General features: G+C 35.7%; 1 protein-coding gene across 1 annotated transcript; it reads left to right on the top strand.

Moving 5' to 3' along the window:
* Window positions 1-13,470: 13,470 nt before the first annotated feature.
* LOC115700737 (cystathionine beta-lyase, chloroplastic) lies at window positions 13,471-18,432 on the top strand. Its single transcript, XM_030628370.2, has 13 exons — window positions 13,471-13,906; window positions 14,279-14,456; window positions 14,558-14,670; window positions 14,771-14,841; window positions 14,962-15,053; window positions 15,392-15,479; window positions 15,563-15,674; window positions 16,156-16,252; window positions 16,351-16,432; window positions 16,519-16,636; window positions 17,028-17,135; window positions 17,221-17,323; window positions 17,967-18,432. The coding sequence occupies exons 1-13, from the start codon at window positions 13,841-13,843 to the stop codon at window positions 18,140-18,142; spliced, it is 1,404 nt and encodes a 467-aa protein (XP_030484230.2). The 5' UTR covers window positions 13,471-13,840; the 3' UTR covers window positions 18,143-18,432.
* The last annotated feature ends 206 nt before the right edge of the window (window positions 18,433-18,638 follow it).

The raw sequence follows: 18,638 nt of genomic DNA, 5'->3' as shown, positions 1-18,638 counted from the left end.
ATCATCAATGCATGATGCCCAATACGCATCAGAGTACCCCTGAATTGTTAAAGAAGAGGCTGGTGAGAAGTGTAAGCCGTGAGTAATGGTGCCCTTGAGATATCGCATAAGTCGTTTACATGCTTCCCAATGAATTGTAGTGGGAGCATGAATGAATTGACTTAGCTTGTTGATAATGTATGCAACATCAGGTCTTGTAAGAGTAAGATATTGAAGGGCACCAAGTGTACTTCTATATAAAGTTGTGTCAGCAAATGGTTCTCCTTCAGTTAAGGACAACTTGGTACTGGCACTTGTGGGATTCAAACATGGCTTTGCTCCTTCCATCTTTAGCTTTACAAGAAGATCAGTTATATATTTCGTTTGAGAAAGATACATCCCAGTTGTGTCTCTGAAAATCTCAACACCCAAAAAATAGTGAACATTTCCAAGATCTTTGAGCTTGAATGACTGATGTAGTTGGCTGATGAATTTGGTAATATGACTGTCATTTGGTCCTGTAACAAGGAAGTCATCAACATATACTAGCAAAATAATCAGTTGAGTACCCGAGCCATATGTGAAGAGTGAGTTGTCAGATTTTGAGACTTGAAAACCCCACTTTGTAAGAGTGTCTTTGAGAGTTTGGTTCCATGCTCGAGGAGCCTGTTTTAGACCGTAGAGAGCCTTATGCAAAAGGCATACATGATTCGGTTTGTTGGGGTCAACAAAACCTTCTGGCTGTGTCATAAAAACAGTTTCCTGTAGTGTCCCATTAAGGAATGCATTGCTAATGTCCAATTGCTTGACAGACCAGTTGAGAGAGACAGCAAGTGTGAGTATTATTCTGACAGTAGCCGGTTTTACAACTGGTGAAAATGTCTCTTCATAATCAATGTCGGGTGTTTGTAAAAAACCTCTTGCTACAAGTCTAGATTTGAGTCGATCTAGGCTGCCATCAGCATTGAGTTTAACTTTGTGCAGCCATTTATTGCTGATAATCGGCATGCCTGGTTGGTAAGGAACAAGAGACCAGGTACCTGCTCTTTTTAATGCAGCATATTCATCTTGCATTGTTTTGAGCCATTGGGGGCTTTTGATTGCAGCAGCAGTATTCTTTGGCTCAGAGGGAATGAGAGCTTCAGGAAGAGGAAATTTCGTGGCTAGGTATGATTTTGGTTTAGTTATCCCATTTTGGCTTCTGGTTTTCATAGGATGAGTCCTAATATTTATGGTAGATGGTGAGGGAGAGACATTGGTGGCAGTGCATGGTTGCAACACCTGTGTAGAAGGTTGAGTGGATATATCAGGTGGCAAGGTTTGGTTATTTGTGATTGGTATAGGTGGCTGGGGAGAGTCATTTGTGGTTTCTATTGGTTGAATGGTTGGTGGAGTTGATATATGTGGTGGGATAGTGGTGGAACTGATGTTGGTGTTTCTGGTTTGTGGGAGGCTGTCAACCGTGTGTAGGACAGTTGTTGGATTGTGGAGAACTCGGGTTGATGGAGCAGTGGGAGCATGCACATTAGAGGAAATATTAGGATTAGATTGAGAGCCATGGGAAGTGTGAAAAGTAAATGAAGGAGATGAGTGAGAATCATGTACCTGCTGGTTGTCAGCTACTGGAGACTCAAGTTGGGCTGGGTAATTTGTTTCATTGAAGGAAACATGTCGAGAAATGATGATTCTCCCATCAGGGTGTTCACACAAGTACCCTTTGTGATGAGTTGAATAACCCAAAAACAAGCAAGGTTGAGATCTCAGTTCCAGTTTATGATGATTATATGGCCTCATGTGTGGGAAGCAACAGCAGCCAAACGGTTTCAAGATATTATAGTCAGGTTTTTTCTTGAAGAGACATTCATAAGGACTAATATTTCCTATCACAGGGGTAGGTAGTCTGTTGATAGTGAAAACTGCAGACGACATTGCATGCCACCAATATTCCATAGATAAGCCAGCTTGAGCCAATAGGGTGAGGCCGGTTTCAGTGATGTGTCTGTGCTTTCTCTCAGCACGGCCATTTTGTTCACTAGTTCTTGGACAGGGGTGTTGGAAATGGATTCCTTGATCAATTAGAAATCGAGCAAATGGTCTATATTCTCCTCCCCAATCAGCCTGAATACTTTTGATTGGAACTTGAAATTGCTTCTCCACAAGGCTCTTGAACTTTATAAACACATCAAAAGCTTGATTTCGTGTGGTTAGTGGGAATATCCAGCAGTATCTACTGTAATCGTCTAAAAAATGCACATAATATTTGAATCCTTCCTTAGATTCAATGTGGGAAGGACCCCACAAATCGGTATGAATGAGAGCCAGAGGTTGATTGGCTCGACTAGTGGATTGTGTAAAAGGGAGTTTGTGGCTCTTCCCTTGGTGACAGGCATTACAGAAGTGCAAATTTTTTAAAGAACCAGTATATGATATGAGTGGGAGAATTTTGGTAAGGGTATTTAATGCAGGATGGCCTAGTTTACAATGCCAATTGTTAATGTCATTGATCTTGGTAGTATGAAACACTTGATTCGAATACTTGGTAAAAGAATCACAGGGATTTTTATTTATATCAGTGACATTACAAGAGGGTACACGGGTACTGGTGTGACAATTACAAGTACAAACATTGTTTACATCAGAATTTGTGTCCAGAGTAGTAAGATTGCATTCAAGTGTGGTGTTGGGAACTTCACCAAGTTGATATAAGCCATCCTTAGTTCTCCCTTTGAGAAGCACTGTCCCTGTTTGTTTGTCCTTAACAAAACAACATGATTTGTGAAACTCAAGAAACACATCATTATCCGTAGTTAATTGAGAAACACTTACAAGGTTCTTAGTCATGTGAGGAACATTGAGAACATAATTCAATTGAACTGGTTTAGATGGTAATGCAGAGGGAAATGAAGTATGACCAATGTGAGTTATTAGTAATTGCTTACCATTTCCTACTGCAATGGTTTCTGGTCCATTGTAAGTGGTTGCCATATCCAAGTTGGAGGTGTCGACAGAGACATGGTTAGTAGCACCCGTGTCGATATACCAGCAGTCATCATCTCCAATTTCAGGGAACATAGTGGTTGTAGCAGCCTGTGGATCATATGGAAAATCAGTTTCAACCAAAAAAGCTTGAGTTGGAGGATTACCATATTTGGGAGTGACCCAATTCTTGTCAAAGCGATAGTGACACACGGCTGCGGTGTGACCAGTTCGAAGACACACTTGACAGAGAAGTCTAGCACCAGGAGGTCTGCCAGTGTATCTATTTCGATTGTTGTCGTGTGCAGGGCCACGTGGATTAGCATTAGGGTGCCTGTATGGACCATTTCTTGCTGCAAGATTCGCTTGCATTTTTACAGAGAGATCTGTAACAGATTGATGATGCTCAATTCGTGTCTCATGTGAGAGGAGAAGTGCCTGGACTTCTTCAAATGAAAGGAAGTCGCTTCTTGAAGTAATTCCAGAGACCACTGGATCAAATTCTGGTCCAAGACCATTAAGTAGCTGCAAGATTAAATCTTGAGTGGATACTGGTGAACCTGCAATCAAGAGAGCATCAGCAATAGATTGAGCTTTATCAACATATTCTGATATCGTAAGGTTGTTCTTAAGGAGATGGGAGAATTGGCCTTTGAGCTGTAACAGACGGGCCTTTGTTTGGCTTGAGAAGCGTTGTTCCAACGCACGCCAGACGGAGAAGGATGTGTGGAAATTTGCTACAGATGCAAGAACAGGTTCTGTCATGGACGCACGAAGCCATGAGAGGAGAAGCTGGTCCTTCTTCTTCCATTGAGTATATTCAGGGTTCAAGCCACCAGTCACAAGATTCATTGGAGGAGACACATCGGAGAAGAGAATTTGGTCGAGGTCATGGCCGATGACCGTGGGGACAACTTGAGATTTCCAAGAAAGGAAATTGTTGCGGTCAAGTTTCAGAGTGAGAGAAGCAGTAAGTGAATTTGAGAAGGGATTCCAGTTGTGATTCAGAGTAGCAGCAGGAGCTGTATGAGGATCGGAGGTTGAAGACTCCATTGACGTAAGTCAGTTGACGATGATACCATGTAGAGATTGATAAGCTAAAGAGCAAGAGAGAAAAACAGAGGAAAGAAAATGAAGCCTTAACTCAACAGAGTAGGCCATTGCTTTATTTATATGTATTCAGTAAGTACATTCAAGAAGAATACAGTTAAGCAAGAAAACAGAAATCAACTAACTCTAACAAACTATGTAACAGACACGAATTAGTTATTTAGGTGACATCACTAAGTAGTTTGTTAACAGGCTAAAATCTTTCGAGTGTTGAGTGCAATGTTTTAGTGTATATACAGTATTTATGTGGACATGTCATTATTCAGTACTATATTTTTTTGGTTTGTGTTTTTTAATTATTAATTGATTTCTATTTTGATAGTTTTTTTAAAAAAAATATATATATTACAAATTTTTTCTTATCTTAGAAATTATTACATTGGAAAATACAAATTGTCATTTTATTTACAAATTTTTTTTCATAAGGTGTGTGGATAATATTTATATCTTTTATGTGTTTTTAATTATCACCCATTACAATTTACACAATTAGACGAATGATTTAGATATTTAGATATGGAATAATGGGGCTAAAAATGTTAGTTTTATCATATTAATAATTATATGTTAACAATTATGTTAAATGTAAGATGTATTATTTTTGTGATTCTAGTTGGGTAAATACTATTTTGGACCTTGTGTTTTGTAAAAGTTACCGATTGGACGCTGTGTTTTGTTAAATGACAAAATAGACTATGTATTTTTCAAAATAGTAAGGGAAATTTGAAATTCTATGCTTACAATACCCTAAATTTTTTTTCCCTAAATCCATAATTATTAAAATTGGTCATATATGATCACATTACTAATTTCCCACAAATACCCCTCCCATTTGAAAAACTAAAATCAAAAGGCTCAAAAGTTCTCTCTCTCCCTCTCGCACAGTACACCCACACCCACCACCATCGGCTTCACCTCCGACGACGACGGACGACCAACCACTGCCACCGATAGCACCGCACGACAACGCACGACGACAGACGACCACCCACCGCCACCAGCACCGTTATCGGACCACTCCGATCGAGACCCGCACGGTACTGCACAAAAACCAATTTTTTTTGGGTTTTTAAGTTCGGGTCCGATGGGCCCATCGGACGGGGCATCGGGCCCATCGGACGGGCATCGGGCCCGACCTTAAAACCCCAAAAAAAATGGTAGCGGGCCCATCGGACCTGACTTTAAAACCCCAAAAAAATGCCCCATTGGACGGGCATCGGACGGCATCGGGCCCCATCGGACCCGACCCCTTAAAAGCCCAGAAAAATTGAAAAAAAAAAATCAATGTAGAAAGTTTAAGTTTTTGAGAGAGGTATTTTGGGGTTTTGGAAAAGTGGTCATATATTTTCAATGTAGAAAAGTATTAGTTTAGGGAAAAAATATTAAGTATATGTAAATATAGAAAATCAAATTTCCCAATTGTAAAAATAGTATCTGAGCTTAATTTTTGATAACTTTTTTTTTTAATATAATCAACTTGAAAACAATTCTTAATACGAACAGATACAGAAAATGTAAATAATTTTGTCATAACACTTTTAGATCGGATTATAATTAATTATTTTTTTGACAAAAAATTAATTCAGGGTCCTATTTGTACCATTTTCAAAAATGCAGGGTCTATTTTATCATTTAACAAAATAGAAGGTCCAATTGATAACTTTTGCAAAATATAGGGTCCAAAATAGTATTTACCCATTCTAGTTGGTGGCGATGAAAAATGCAACGGATGGTTATTTAAGTCACATGAGTAAAAATGGAGGATTTTTATTTTAGTGAATTATTGTAAGTGGGTTCAAATGGTGATTTTAGTTGGGGTTGTGGTATTGAATTATTTTAACCTTAAGATATTTATTGAATTAGGTTTTGAAATAAATGTAATTTTGTAATTTCACTCCATGCATAGGTGTCCTCCTCCTAAGTTTACAACTGTTCTTTTTTATAAAAATATAATAATAATAAGAGTAAAAGTATTATGTAATTAGGAAAGTTAAAAAATTTAATGAAGACAAAAACTTAGACCTTTCTATCTTCTTCTTCTTCTTCCCTTTTTGAGCCAGCCTAAATTGAAGGACAAATCAGTGTCAAGCATCAAATTTTTCTATAGATTCCAGCTAGGGTTGAGGTGTTGTTAGTAGAGGTAAGCTCTAGTAATCCTATTCTTGATATTATTAAAGTTTTATTGGGTTTAGGGTTACATGCTAGAATTATGTTCTATTTGGTTAAATTTCGGTTGGAGATGTTCTCAGTTGATTCTAATGGATATTGAGTTTGATTGAGTTGTTTGTGTTGTGTGGTTTTGTGTTAGAGCAAGTTTGAGTTCTTAGAACTCAACTTGGCTCAACTATGGCATAATAAATTTTGGTGGATTTTTCTTGCTGTTTGCACTTGAAAATTGTTATAGAATGTGTGTACAGGTGTTTTGGAAAGTTTGATTGCATTTGGAAAAGTTTTGCCTGAGTTTTGGTACTTTTGGGGAATCCTGGTGCAAACCGGTCAATCGGTTTTACAGGACCCCCAGAAATTTTGATTTGTTGACTTGTGCTGGTTTTTGTGTTTTAGTTCAGTGTTTCCCCAATATTTAGGACAATACTATGTTCTTTATCATTGAGATTACCCTAGGTTATGGGTTTAGGTTTCTAGGAAAGTTCGTACAAAATATTTACCCGTTTATGCAAATGTGACATGGGACATCCGTTCAGCTCGTGAATTTTCCATTCAATTCGACCGGCACGCTTGAATCTGGAAGTGAGGTAAGATTAACATAAATTATGTATATGTACATGTGTATGTATGTGAATGCCTGCTGTTTTATGCTGTTTTACACTACTAACACTGGGATAAATGTAATACTGAGTGTGTTGGTACAGTCTATAATGTTTAAGGGAATGTTATGGTGTTACCAACACGAGTATGAGTGAGTACGGGTGCATGTGGCACAACACCCAGTAGAACCCGAAAGTACAATTTGGCCCTACCGACACTAGTACGAAGGTGGTACTTCAGTGCATGTGGTACAGAGATCATACTTCCATTAAGAACGTTCTTAATCATTTAGTAGGTCTTGTAAGTAGGCGTAGGAGGGCCTAGGTACAAGTTGGTATTACACATTATTATATTTTATGCATATCTTACTGAGTTTGTTGACTCATCAGTTTGCTACCATGTGTAGGTAAAAGAAAAGCTAAGACGGAGGAAGTGTGAGTTGAAGGCTCAACAATGATTGTACATATCGCGGCAATACAACTTGGAGGGTTTCGATCATAGTATATTTTGAGTTTGGATGTTGTTGTGTCACCTTGTGACGTGTGTAAAAAAAATAATTAAATATATATGTACATGTACGCATTGTATTTTTTGAAACGATTTTTAATGTGGGATCCCGACGTGCAAGACTTTATATGTGTATTTACATATAATTATAGTTGGTTTATGTAAGTAAAGTTTAAATCCAAGTGATTTTCAAGTTTGGGCGTAACAATTTTAGTATCAGAGCCACCAGATTGTTCACTAGACCATCAAAATATGTATAATTATGGCCAGTGGTGAGCTTCACTCACGGTTCCGTAAGCTTTCCCAGTGGTATCTAGTTTAATTTTTAGTAGGAAGTATGCTCCTAAAATCCATAAATGCGGTCTTGAAAATATATTGACCGGTGTCTAACCTATGGTTCGTAGGCTAAGTCTTAGATTATGGACGCCTAGCGAAACGTTAAAGGTTAGGGCGAAATGGTTGAGACTAGAGGTGGTCGGGGAGGTAGAAACCCCTAAAATTCCCGTGGATGCGGCAGAGGCCGTGGTCGAACTCAGAGGGGTGGCCAAGAGAATCCACCCCAGGCTCCTCTTGATTGGGAGTAGAGGTTTGCACAAATGCAAGCCCAAATTAATCAACTACAAGAGGAAATTCGAAGGCTCAGACAACGAGATGCTCCTGTGGGGCCTCCTCCGCAACCACCAACTGTTGTGGTTCCTGCGGTGCCAGCAGAACAACTTGTTGCTGGCAACCGTATGGAGCCTCTGTATGAACGGTTCTGGAAGCAGGCACCTCCAGTATTTTTGGGGGGTCCTGATGTTTTAAAAGCAGAGTAGTGGTTGACGGTAATTGAGAGAATTTTGAACTTCATGGGAGTTACTGGAAATGATAGGGTGACGTGTGCCACATTTCAGTTTCAAGAGGACGCCCTCATGTGGTGGGAGATGGTGTCCCTCACTCAGGACGTCACTAGAATGACCTGAGAAGAATTTCAAAATCTGTTTAACGCCAAGTATCATAATGAGGCTATTCTTTAGTGCCAAGAGGAAAGAGTTTATCGATTTGGTCCAGGGCGATAACATGTCGGTAACAGAGTGTACAACCAAATTTGATTGATTGGCCAAGCTAGCTTCGGGGATAGTACCTACAGATTTCAGCAAGAAAGAGAAGTATTTGGCTGGGTTGAATGCCAAAATCAGGCATGATTTAGTGATGACAACTAATGATAACACGACCTATGCAAAAATGGTTGATAAGGCTCTTCGAGTAAGAAGTGCAGTAAAATTATTGCAAGAGACCCAAGAGACTTCTAGTGTTGGTAGAACCACTACCTTTCCTACTTCTAGTCCTGGTAAGGAGAGTGGTGACTCTAGCATTGAGCAGAAGAAAATAACTTTTCCGACTACTGGTAGTTCGGGTCAGAGTGAAAAGTTTCGTGGGAACCAGGGCAAAGGGAGACAATAGACTTACTCCTACCCTGCGTTGTAAAAAGCATCATCCTAGAGAATGTAATCGAAGAACTTGTTTTAAGTGCGAGATGTTTAGGCATATCAGGAAAGATTGCCCTCTGTTGAAGAAAGAAGAACCTAAGCAAGAAGTCAAGCCCACTCCAACACGGGTATTTGTTATCACCCAAGCTGAAGCTGCAGCTAGCCCTTCAGTAGTTACAAGTCAGCTTCTTATCAACAACTCTAATTATACTATTTTGTTTGACTCTGGGGCTACACGCTCTTATGTAGCATCGAGGGTACTTAGTCAGTTGAGTAGGCCTAGTGACACCTTTGAGGTGGGGTTTGGAACCCTGCTACTTAATGGGTTAGATCCGAGCCAATTAAAATTGAGGACAGAGAACTAAGTGTCAAGTTAGTGGAGTTATCTTTGGTCGAGTTTGACATTATACTCGGAATGGATTTTCTGTCTAAATACTCGGCTAGTATTGATTGCAAATGAAAAATGGTGACTTTTCAACTAGAGGGTGAGGAACCATTTGTTTATGTCGGGACAGTTTAAGGTTCTCGCGTCCCAAGAATTACAGCTCTGAAGGCTAGAGATTTACTACGCGGTGGATGATTTCTAGCAGTTGTGCTTGATTCTGATAGGCCCAAGACACTTGGGCTCGAGGAGGTCAGTTATTTGTTTATGGGGTTTGATCCTTTGATTAATAACTTAAGAGATAATGATAAGATTAATTCAACTTAAAACTAATTAATTAACATGGGATTTACTACAAAATCCACTCACCACTAAAAATTAAACTAAGGCAAAATTACTATTTCGTCATTTTTCTTCACCATAAAGTAACTTAAAACTTAGGGGTATTATGGTCCAAATTCATAACTCCGAATACTCTCGACATTTTAAAATATCTAACTATATTGTCCTGCCAAAACCAAGATACTAAATCTTATCTAAATCTCTATAGGCCAACCACCGCATTATACTGTTACCTGGCATAAGAATATGAAAAACATAAAATTCATGTATATCATAATTAATACACCTAGAATTTAAATATATCTCCACCCTAATTATCTGCTAATTCTCAAAATAAAGCTAAGCGATCATTACATACTCTGTAACAGTAAGGAACAAGGGTTAGAAAATTGAACGAAAGGAGACATTTAATTTCGCTGCAACCACTGTAAGATTTTCTTAAACTTTTATGTGTTTAATTTAAATTGTTTTAAGGTTCCATGTTTAGAATGTTAGATTAGTAATAATTAACATACTTGTTTAGTAAAAGTAAGATCCTGGTTATATATGCTTTCCAACAGAGGCCTCTTTTTCTAACCAGAACCCTCTAACACATCAGATTCACTGGACCATCCCTTTTTTGCAATACCTTTCAAACCCATTGCGGGATAAACTTTCATCTTATCCTTGTTGCTCTTCAAAGGAACTTTTTTAGTTTTCTTAGCAAGTCTTTTGGCAAGAGATGGGGAATTAGAACATGAGTTTGTAGTGGCCATTTATACAATGGAAAAAGGAAAATCAGTTAAATAATAGTAGAGGAAAAAATAGACATCAGAGAAAGGGAGGTTAACCACGAAATGGAATCGTGATTGAATGGGTAGTGGGGAAATGTAATGGTTAGGGCTTCAGAAAGCTTCAGCTAGAGGAAAAAAAATTGTGGGAAGAAAGAGAAAGAAAGTCTGGGAAGAAAAAGAAAGCAAGAGAAATAGTTAGAGAGAGAGAGAGAGAGAGAGAGAGAGAGAGAGAGAGAGAGAGAGAGAGAAATGGGGAAAAATAAAATGAGTGCTGACATCATCAAGTTAGTATTTTTGTAATTAAAGACTTTTTAAAATTGAAAAATGTAAAAATGGATTTGTAAAAATATTTTAAAAAAAATGATAACTGATAAAAATGTAAAAAAACTTAGCCAATCTTAACATCTATTGTTAAAAAAAATTAGATTCTAAAAAACTACCTATATAAAATTAAAAAAAAAAATAGTTATTATTAATTTAATATCAAGATAAAAAATTAAAATATATAAATATGATTAGAATAAAAATAAAATATAATAAAAAAATTATTAAAATTAATTCATTGGGAAGCAAATATAGTACCCTTATCAATTCAAAATTATATACGCGCTAATAATTTATTAATTTTTTTATTTTTTATTATTTATTTTTGGTTTGAACCAACCAACAGTTCCCATTAATTAAAAAAGAGGTATAAAAGAAAAACAAAAGAGGAAGAGAATTTTATTTACACTCTAAAAACTAGTAAAAACACTCTATTTTAATAATTTTAATTTTATATAAAATTTATATCTTTAATTGTACTAACTTTTTTTAATTTGTTTCTTTCATTCATATTTTTAAAAAATATTTTTGTCAAATAAAAATAAATTATACTTTAAATATTATGATAAAAAAATTAAAATAAAAAATTATATAAATGTTTCTTAGAAAAAAATATATATACATAATTTAGAAAAAAAATAAAAATAAAATAAAATTAACATAATATAATTTATGCGAGGAAAAAATTTAAAAGTTCAATGCGGTCTATTTTTTTTTTTTTTTTGTTACAAAGTTTAATTTTGCCCTTATGAATTAGAGTTTATATAATAAAATATAATATTAGGGTTGGGGATAAGTGAGCTGAAAAGTGAAAATTACTTTAGAAATTAATTGCTTTAGAAAATATTAATCAAACACGATTTATATTTTATAAACTGTTTTTTTTTTTTTTTTATTTTTGCTCTATTTTGAAAATATAACTTTAAAAACAAAACACACACAAAAAAAAATGTCAAACATGTACTTTTTTTAGGACCCAAATGTTACCCTTTGTGAGTAGGACTGAACATATTAATCGGATTTGACCCGGACTCAGCCAATTTGCCCGGACCTGACCCAGTCAACCCGTAAAATTAAAAAAAACTTGTTTTGTTCAAGCGGGTGGGTCCAACTCGATACACTTTCGGAGGGGTTCACGGGTTGGTTTTTTATGGTCACTGGGTTCCGGGTTGAACCCGAACCCGCCCGCCAATCCAGTCACTTTTTTATTTTTATTACATATATAATATATTAAAAATAAAAAAAAACTTAAAATCAATCATATTATTTTTATTACATAGATAATATATTAAAAATAACAATGTACAATATACTATATATAGTTTAGAATTTGACTTTTGTACTTTAGATTTGAAATTAATGCATTCTTTATTTTATTTTAATCTAACGAATATAGATTATGGTGTTATAAGTTTATAACTTATATACTTATAGGATATTGGCAGTTAAACCACCTGAACTTTTAATTTTTTAATACTTAACTACAAAAATTAAAATTTTGATAGCAAAAACTACTAAACTCAAGTTCCGTTTTGCTCTACACACTTCCATCCAAAATTTTCAGTTAAGTGTCATATTGGACTATCCATGTGTACACAAATGTACACATGACAAATTTTTAGTGGTCCACGTAATATTACTTATTAAAATATTATAAAATTAAATAAATTATAAAAAAGTATTTTATTTTTTTTTCTTTTCTTTCCTTTTTCTTATTCATTTTTTTTCTTTTTATCTTTTTCTGTTGAAATTCATTCATCCTCCACATACCACACCCATCGAAACCCTAACCCTCATCTTTGTGCAGCATCCTTTCCCATGAGGAGCTATCGTCGGAAATCCATTGTTCCCCAACCTCAAGAAACCCAAACCCCCAATGATACTCCCTCTCGTGTCCCCAATCCCCTATTTCTTTTGACATTTCTCTCTTTCTCATCGATAGAAAGGGTGGACAAAGGTCAATGCAGGTCGACATAGGTTGGAGCTTTAGTCGGGCTTCGATCGACGATGGTGAGGGCTTCGCTTGGTGCTCTCCATCTATTATAGAAAGAGAACGAAGAGTTTAATTTTTTTCTAGTTTTGGGGTTTTTGACGGCACTGAAGCTTACACACGAGCTTCATCTCCGTCTGGACAGTGTTGCCGTAGAATAGAGAGAGAGAGAGAGAGAGAGAGAGAGAGAGAGAGAGAGAGAGAGAGAGAGAGAGAGAGAGAGAGAGAGAGAGAGAGAGAGAGAGAGAGAGAGATGAAATGGTAGGGTTGGGGGGTTTAGTCTCGCACGCAGGAGAAGAAGAAAAGAAGAAAAAGAAAAAAAAAAGAAGAAAAAGAAAGAAGAGGGAAAAAAAAAATAAAAAAAGAAAATAATATATTTTTTATAATTTATTTATTTTTATAATTTTTAAATTATTTTTTATAATATTTTAATAAGTACGTGGACCACTAAAAATTTGTCACGTGCACATTTGTGTAGACGTGGATAGTCAAATGTGGTACTTAATTGAAATTTTTGGATGGAAGTGTGTAGAGCAAAATAGAACTTGGATTTAGTAAGTTTTGCCGTCAAAATTTTAATTTTTGTGATTAAGTATTAAAAATTTGAAATTTATATAGTTTAGCCGCCAATATTCCTATGCATAATTTAATATATAGAAAAAATCACATAAAATTTAATTTTTTGTTTTAAAAAAAATAAACGAGTTGACCCGACCAACCCAAATTTGCATACTACGAACTTGCGAGCCCCAATTATTTCACGGATAGAGTTTGGGTATAACTTTTTAAACCCGAAACTCAATATGTTTAATCTTATTTATGAGTTTATATATCACAAGATGAATTTGGACATGATCGCGGTCGGTATTCAGTATTAGGAGGTAGGACTGAATGCGCGCATGAAACACTCCCTCACTCAACTAATCAAATCTTCTTCTTCTAATAACAATAATAATAAAGAAAAACAGACTAAAATTTAATAACGTAATTACCATCGAAATAAAATAAGAGAGCTTTAATGGTTGAAATTCATATTTCAAAGCCAAATTTCCAAATAAATAAATAAATAAATAAATAAAAATAAAAATAAAAATGGTTTCTTGAAATAAATTGGAAGATATATATATTGAAGTTGCATCATCGAACCAAAAATGGAGGCCCCCTACTACCCTGCTTCTTCCCAGCACCTAAACCCGAGCCCTAGCTTTTGTCTTTTACTCTAATGGCATCTTCTTCCTTCTCTCTCAGGCATTTTCCTGCCTCTCTCTACTCTGAATTCACCGACGTTGTAAGCCTCTTCTCACACTCTAATTTTGCTTTTTGTTTGCCTAAATAGAAAATGAAAATGTAGGAACAAACCAATGTTATGCTGCGCAATGTCATGCTACTGTGTATATACATAGGAGTTGCGTTCTTAGTGTAGTTATTATACAAGTGGTTTAATGGTTTATTTATTTTGCTTTAGTGAATCAAATATTTAATGTTGATTGAAGGAAATTATCTGAAAACAATAAAGTCTAAGAATGATTGGAGGATAGAAAAAAAAAAGGTGAAAAAAGTATTGACTTCCAGACTGAGAACTTTTGTTTCAGTATTTGTTTGTTGTGTATATTGTAGAATTTGATCGTCTGATTTCAATTTTGGGTTGGTGTTTTTTAAGGGTTTAACTACCGGGAGATTTTCAACCAATTTTGGGAATTTGGTGTTTTGCAAACCTGCATCACTAAAGAGAAATCAGCTGTTGCCTTGGGCGAAATTCGAATTGAATTGTTCAATTGATAGAGAGATGGACTTGAGCACTTCAACTTTGATCGATGGTGTTTCAGATTCCTTAAATGGTTTGTTTGTGGTTCTTGTGTGATGGTCCTGCAGTCATGCTCAGTATTTGTTTTGTCTAGTTTTTGCTCTTTTAAACTGTTATATATATAATCCATAACAGATATTGAGCTGAAAGAGCCGAGCATATCAACTATGCTAATGAATTTTGGAGACAAGTTTGATCCTTATGAAGCAATCAGTACTCCACTGTATCAAACAGCCACTTTTAAGCAGGTATATCTAAAAGAGTAGAAAATTCATTATTTTTTATTTTCATATAATTCTTACTTTCTAAGCTTCATTGTAACTTGATTGTTCTGTGCCTTGAGTGCAGCCTTCAGCAACAGAAAATGGTCCTTATGATTATACTAGAAGTGGAAATCCCACACGAGATGTTCTTGAAAGGTCTGATTTCTTTTGGTACTAATACGAGTCGAAATAATTGTGGTTGTGATCATCTCAAATAATGCTACTTTTTCCTTTTTCTGGGAGTTGTTTTATGCTGAGCTTTATTCTATTGTATAGCCTTTTGGCCAAGCTCGATAAAGCAGATCGTGCTCTTTGCTTCACTAGCGGAATGGCTGCTCTGTCAGCTGTAGCCCATCTTGTTGGAACTGGTACATCCCTCCCCCCCTCTTTTTCCGTTGGTATCAAAAGCATGTCAATTCTTTATCAATTTTCAAAATATTAACTGCGAAAAACGCTAATATGTATGTTCCAATAAATTTGACATGTTTTTAATGATTAATGTAGCACAGTGGATATATTATTGTCTAACATATGAGCTTGATTTGGTTCCTTTGCTTTATATAACAAATTTACCATGAAGAGGTATCTCTTGGGCTGTGGATGGTTTATAATAGACTAGTTTATCGTTTATGCCTTTATGGCCCTTGGTGGAATTTGTAGCTGTCTTATTGAACTTTTTTCTTAAGATATAATAATGTGATTTTAGGTGAAGAGATTGTTGCTGGAGATGACATTTATGGTGGTTCTGATAGGTTGCTGTCCAAAGTAATTCCAAAGACAGGGGTCTTGGTGAAGTAAGTGCAGCTCACTTTCCAAATATATTATGCAGCTCAAGCCTCAGAGTAAAATCTGAAAGTATCATGCTTATAATGTGTAGACGAGTAGATACAACTAATTTAGATGAAATAGCATCTGCAATTGGTCCCCGCACAAAGCTTGTCTGGCTGGAGAGTCCTACAAATCCTCGACAAATGGTTTCTAATATTCGTGTAAGATATCTGGCTACTATATTTCCCAGTCCTTTTATTTTCACTCTTTTTTAATGTTACTTTTGGTAAATGCTTAAAAGAAACAGAGAAGTAAAATCAATGCCCAAATATGGCACTTGTATCCTTGGCATTATATGTATCTGGGTTTGTCATTCTCAAAAGGCTGATATATAATTACTCGGATATCTATTGTAACCCAGGTAGAGAACAATCTTTTCCGGCTGTCAGATATTGCTTAGACATTAAACTTGTTTTTGATAGAATCAATAAAAAGAATTAAGTTGTTATTCAGTTCTTTGTTGCCAAAAATGTCATACGTTTTAAAAGTGCAGTTATTTTTCCTTGTTTATTTTGTGCATGTTCAAGAAATAGCTAAAATGGCTCATGCTCATGATGCTCTTGTCTTGGTGGATAATAGTATAATGTCATATGTTTTAAAAGTGCAGTGTTATTTTTCTTTATTTATTTTGTGCATGTTCAGGAAATAGCTAAAATGGCTCATGCTCATGATGCTCTTGTCTTGGTGGATAATAGTATAATGTCCCCTGTACTGTCACAACCTCTGAAACTTGGAGCTGGTACCAATACAAACTGTGAACTTTAGATTCTACAAATTACTCTTTTTTCTTTTCCTCTTTAAAATTGCTCAATCCTGATGCATTCATCTTTCCTTCAGACATTGTTATGCATTCAGCTACCAAGTTCATTGCTGGGCACAGTGATGTGATGGCAGGTGTACTAGCTGTAAGAGGGGAAAGGTTATGCATGGACATTCTTTACTGTTAACTTTATGATATGTTTTAACATGTCCCCAAATCGTTATTATAATTTTTTTCTTTTTCAGATTAGCAAAAGAGCTGTACTTTCTACAAAATGCAGAAGGGTCTGGGTTGGCTCCATTTGATTGCTGGCTCTGCTTACGAGGAATTAAGACAATGGCATTACGAATTGAGAAGCAGCAGGTAAACACTTCATGCTTTTGACACTATAATTTTCTAATAATCTTTCACGCTTTTCTGACTTATTAAGATCATAACTAATTAATGTTTGGTTCTTGTAGTTATGAGGTACAGCCTCATTGATGATATACAGTATCTTGAATTCACTTAACTTATTCAAAATGATATTTGTAACTCTGTTAAATGTGTACAAGAATTTGTGCAGTGCATCTTGTGTAAGTTTGAATTGCGTTAGTTGTTGATGCTTTTTACTTCTAACTTGACACGAGATTCTTCGGATGCAAATATCTGCTGTACCATCTGTGCTCTTTCTTACATTAATTTTTAAGTTGTAATATTAATAGTTTTGTGGAGTACTCTACTTTATATTTTAATGCATTTGTTCCTTTGGCAGAGTAATGCACAAAGGATTGCTGAGTTTCTGGCATCCCATCCACGGGTGAAGAAAGTTAACTATGCAGGCCTTGTTGATCATCCTGGACATGCTTTGCATTTTTCTCAGGTAGTAGCATCAGATGTAACCTGAAATTGTTTCTGCAATATATCAAACTAATTTAGTCCAATACTTAATTGGACATGTTTTTCAGGCGACGGGTGCAGGATCTGTGTTGAGCTTCTTGACTGGCTCAGTTGCACTATCAAAGCATATTGTTGAAACTACCAAGTACTTCAGCATAGCTGTCAGTTTTGGTATGTATTCCTTTTGTCACATATGATGGAGCAAAGGAACGTTTATTTCTTTATTTTTTCTCCTTATAAATGTCTAATCCTCATGCGATTCAAGGGTACCACACTTTCCTTGTATTGTTATTCCATCACCATCAGTACAAGTATCATTCCGTAAAACAAAATTATGGTTGAGCTAAGGAAGATTTAGCTAAGGTTTGAGATTGATTCAGGTTCAAGGCATTTTCATCATGCGAAATAAAGCAAATTGCTCAGGTTTAGTATATGGAAAAACTAAAAACACTTATTTGAAACCTAACTTATGCATTTTAGAACAATTTTGCTGGGGCACACACTTTAGTCGAGGTGCTTGACATGATTGAGACAGAGCGGGGAGACGAGGCGTGTTTGAAAATAGTGGATATAACAATTTATACTGTCTATAGTTCCATTCCAAGCACAATACTTCATTTATTTTTTAAAATTTAGCTCTTGCTCTTGCTCATATATGAACCTATCAATATTTAAGGTCAAACTATGTTTTCAAAATTTAATGAGCAATTACTTAAAGATGAATAAAATTTCGGCTTTGAGTTTGATATATGCTAATTTCTTGAAAATTTTGCTGACCTTCAGTGCTTACAATGTAGTTGCCATCTGTTAACAGGTAGTGTGAAGTCTCTCATAAGCCTGCCCTGCTTCATGTCTCATGCAAGCATACCAGCCGAAGTGCGCCAGGCCCGAGGTCTAACGGAAGATCTTGTTCGTATATCTGTTGGGATTGAAGATGTGAATGATCTGATTGCTGATTTAGACCATGCACTCAGAACTGGACCTGCATGACAATCTTCAGTTTCTGGTCCGACGGTTAAAGAACAATGACTTGCATCTGCCGCAAAATGCGTTCGAATATGATGCAATTTATGGAAGATGGGTTTTAGCAGCAATTCTTTGTATGATGTTTTGCAGTCATCTCCCAATTTATTTTTGTAGCTTTGGATGACATAGCAAATAGTTTTGAGTGAGATTCATTTTGAACCGACTTCATGGCTTCCCTAATGTGTGTTTATATATGTTATCTTGCTATAAGCTTCCATCCTAAAAAATATTTCCTAGTCTTTTGTTGGTTTTTAGTTGCAGACTTCATTATTTTATATTATTGTTAGGTCCCCCAGCATTTTTAATTAATCAATTAGGTTTGAAAAGTTGATTATTTATTAGTTTAATCCCCTATCTTTTCAAATTGTAGCAATTAGCTTTGAAAAGTTGATTTTTTACTCTAATATTGTGTCAAATTGTGATGCAAATTTAGTCACATAACAAAAAGTAATCCAAATTT

The sequence above is a fragment of the Cannabis sativa genome, chromosome 8 (genome assembly GCF_029168945.1).
Source record: "Cannabis sativa cultivar Pink pepper isolate KNU-18-1 chromosome 8, ASM2916894v1, whole genome shotgun sequence".
NCBI lineage: Eukaryota > Viridiplantae > Streptophyta > Magnoliopsida > Rosales > Cannabaceae > Cannabis > Cannabis sativa.
This window is presented reverse-complemented; position numbering and strand designations above follow the sequence as displayed.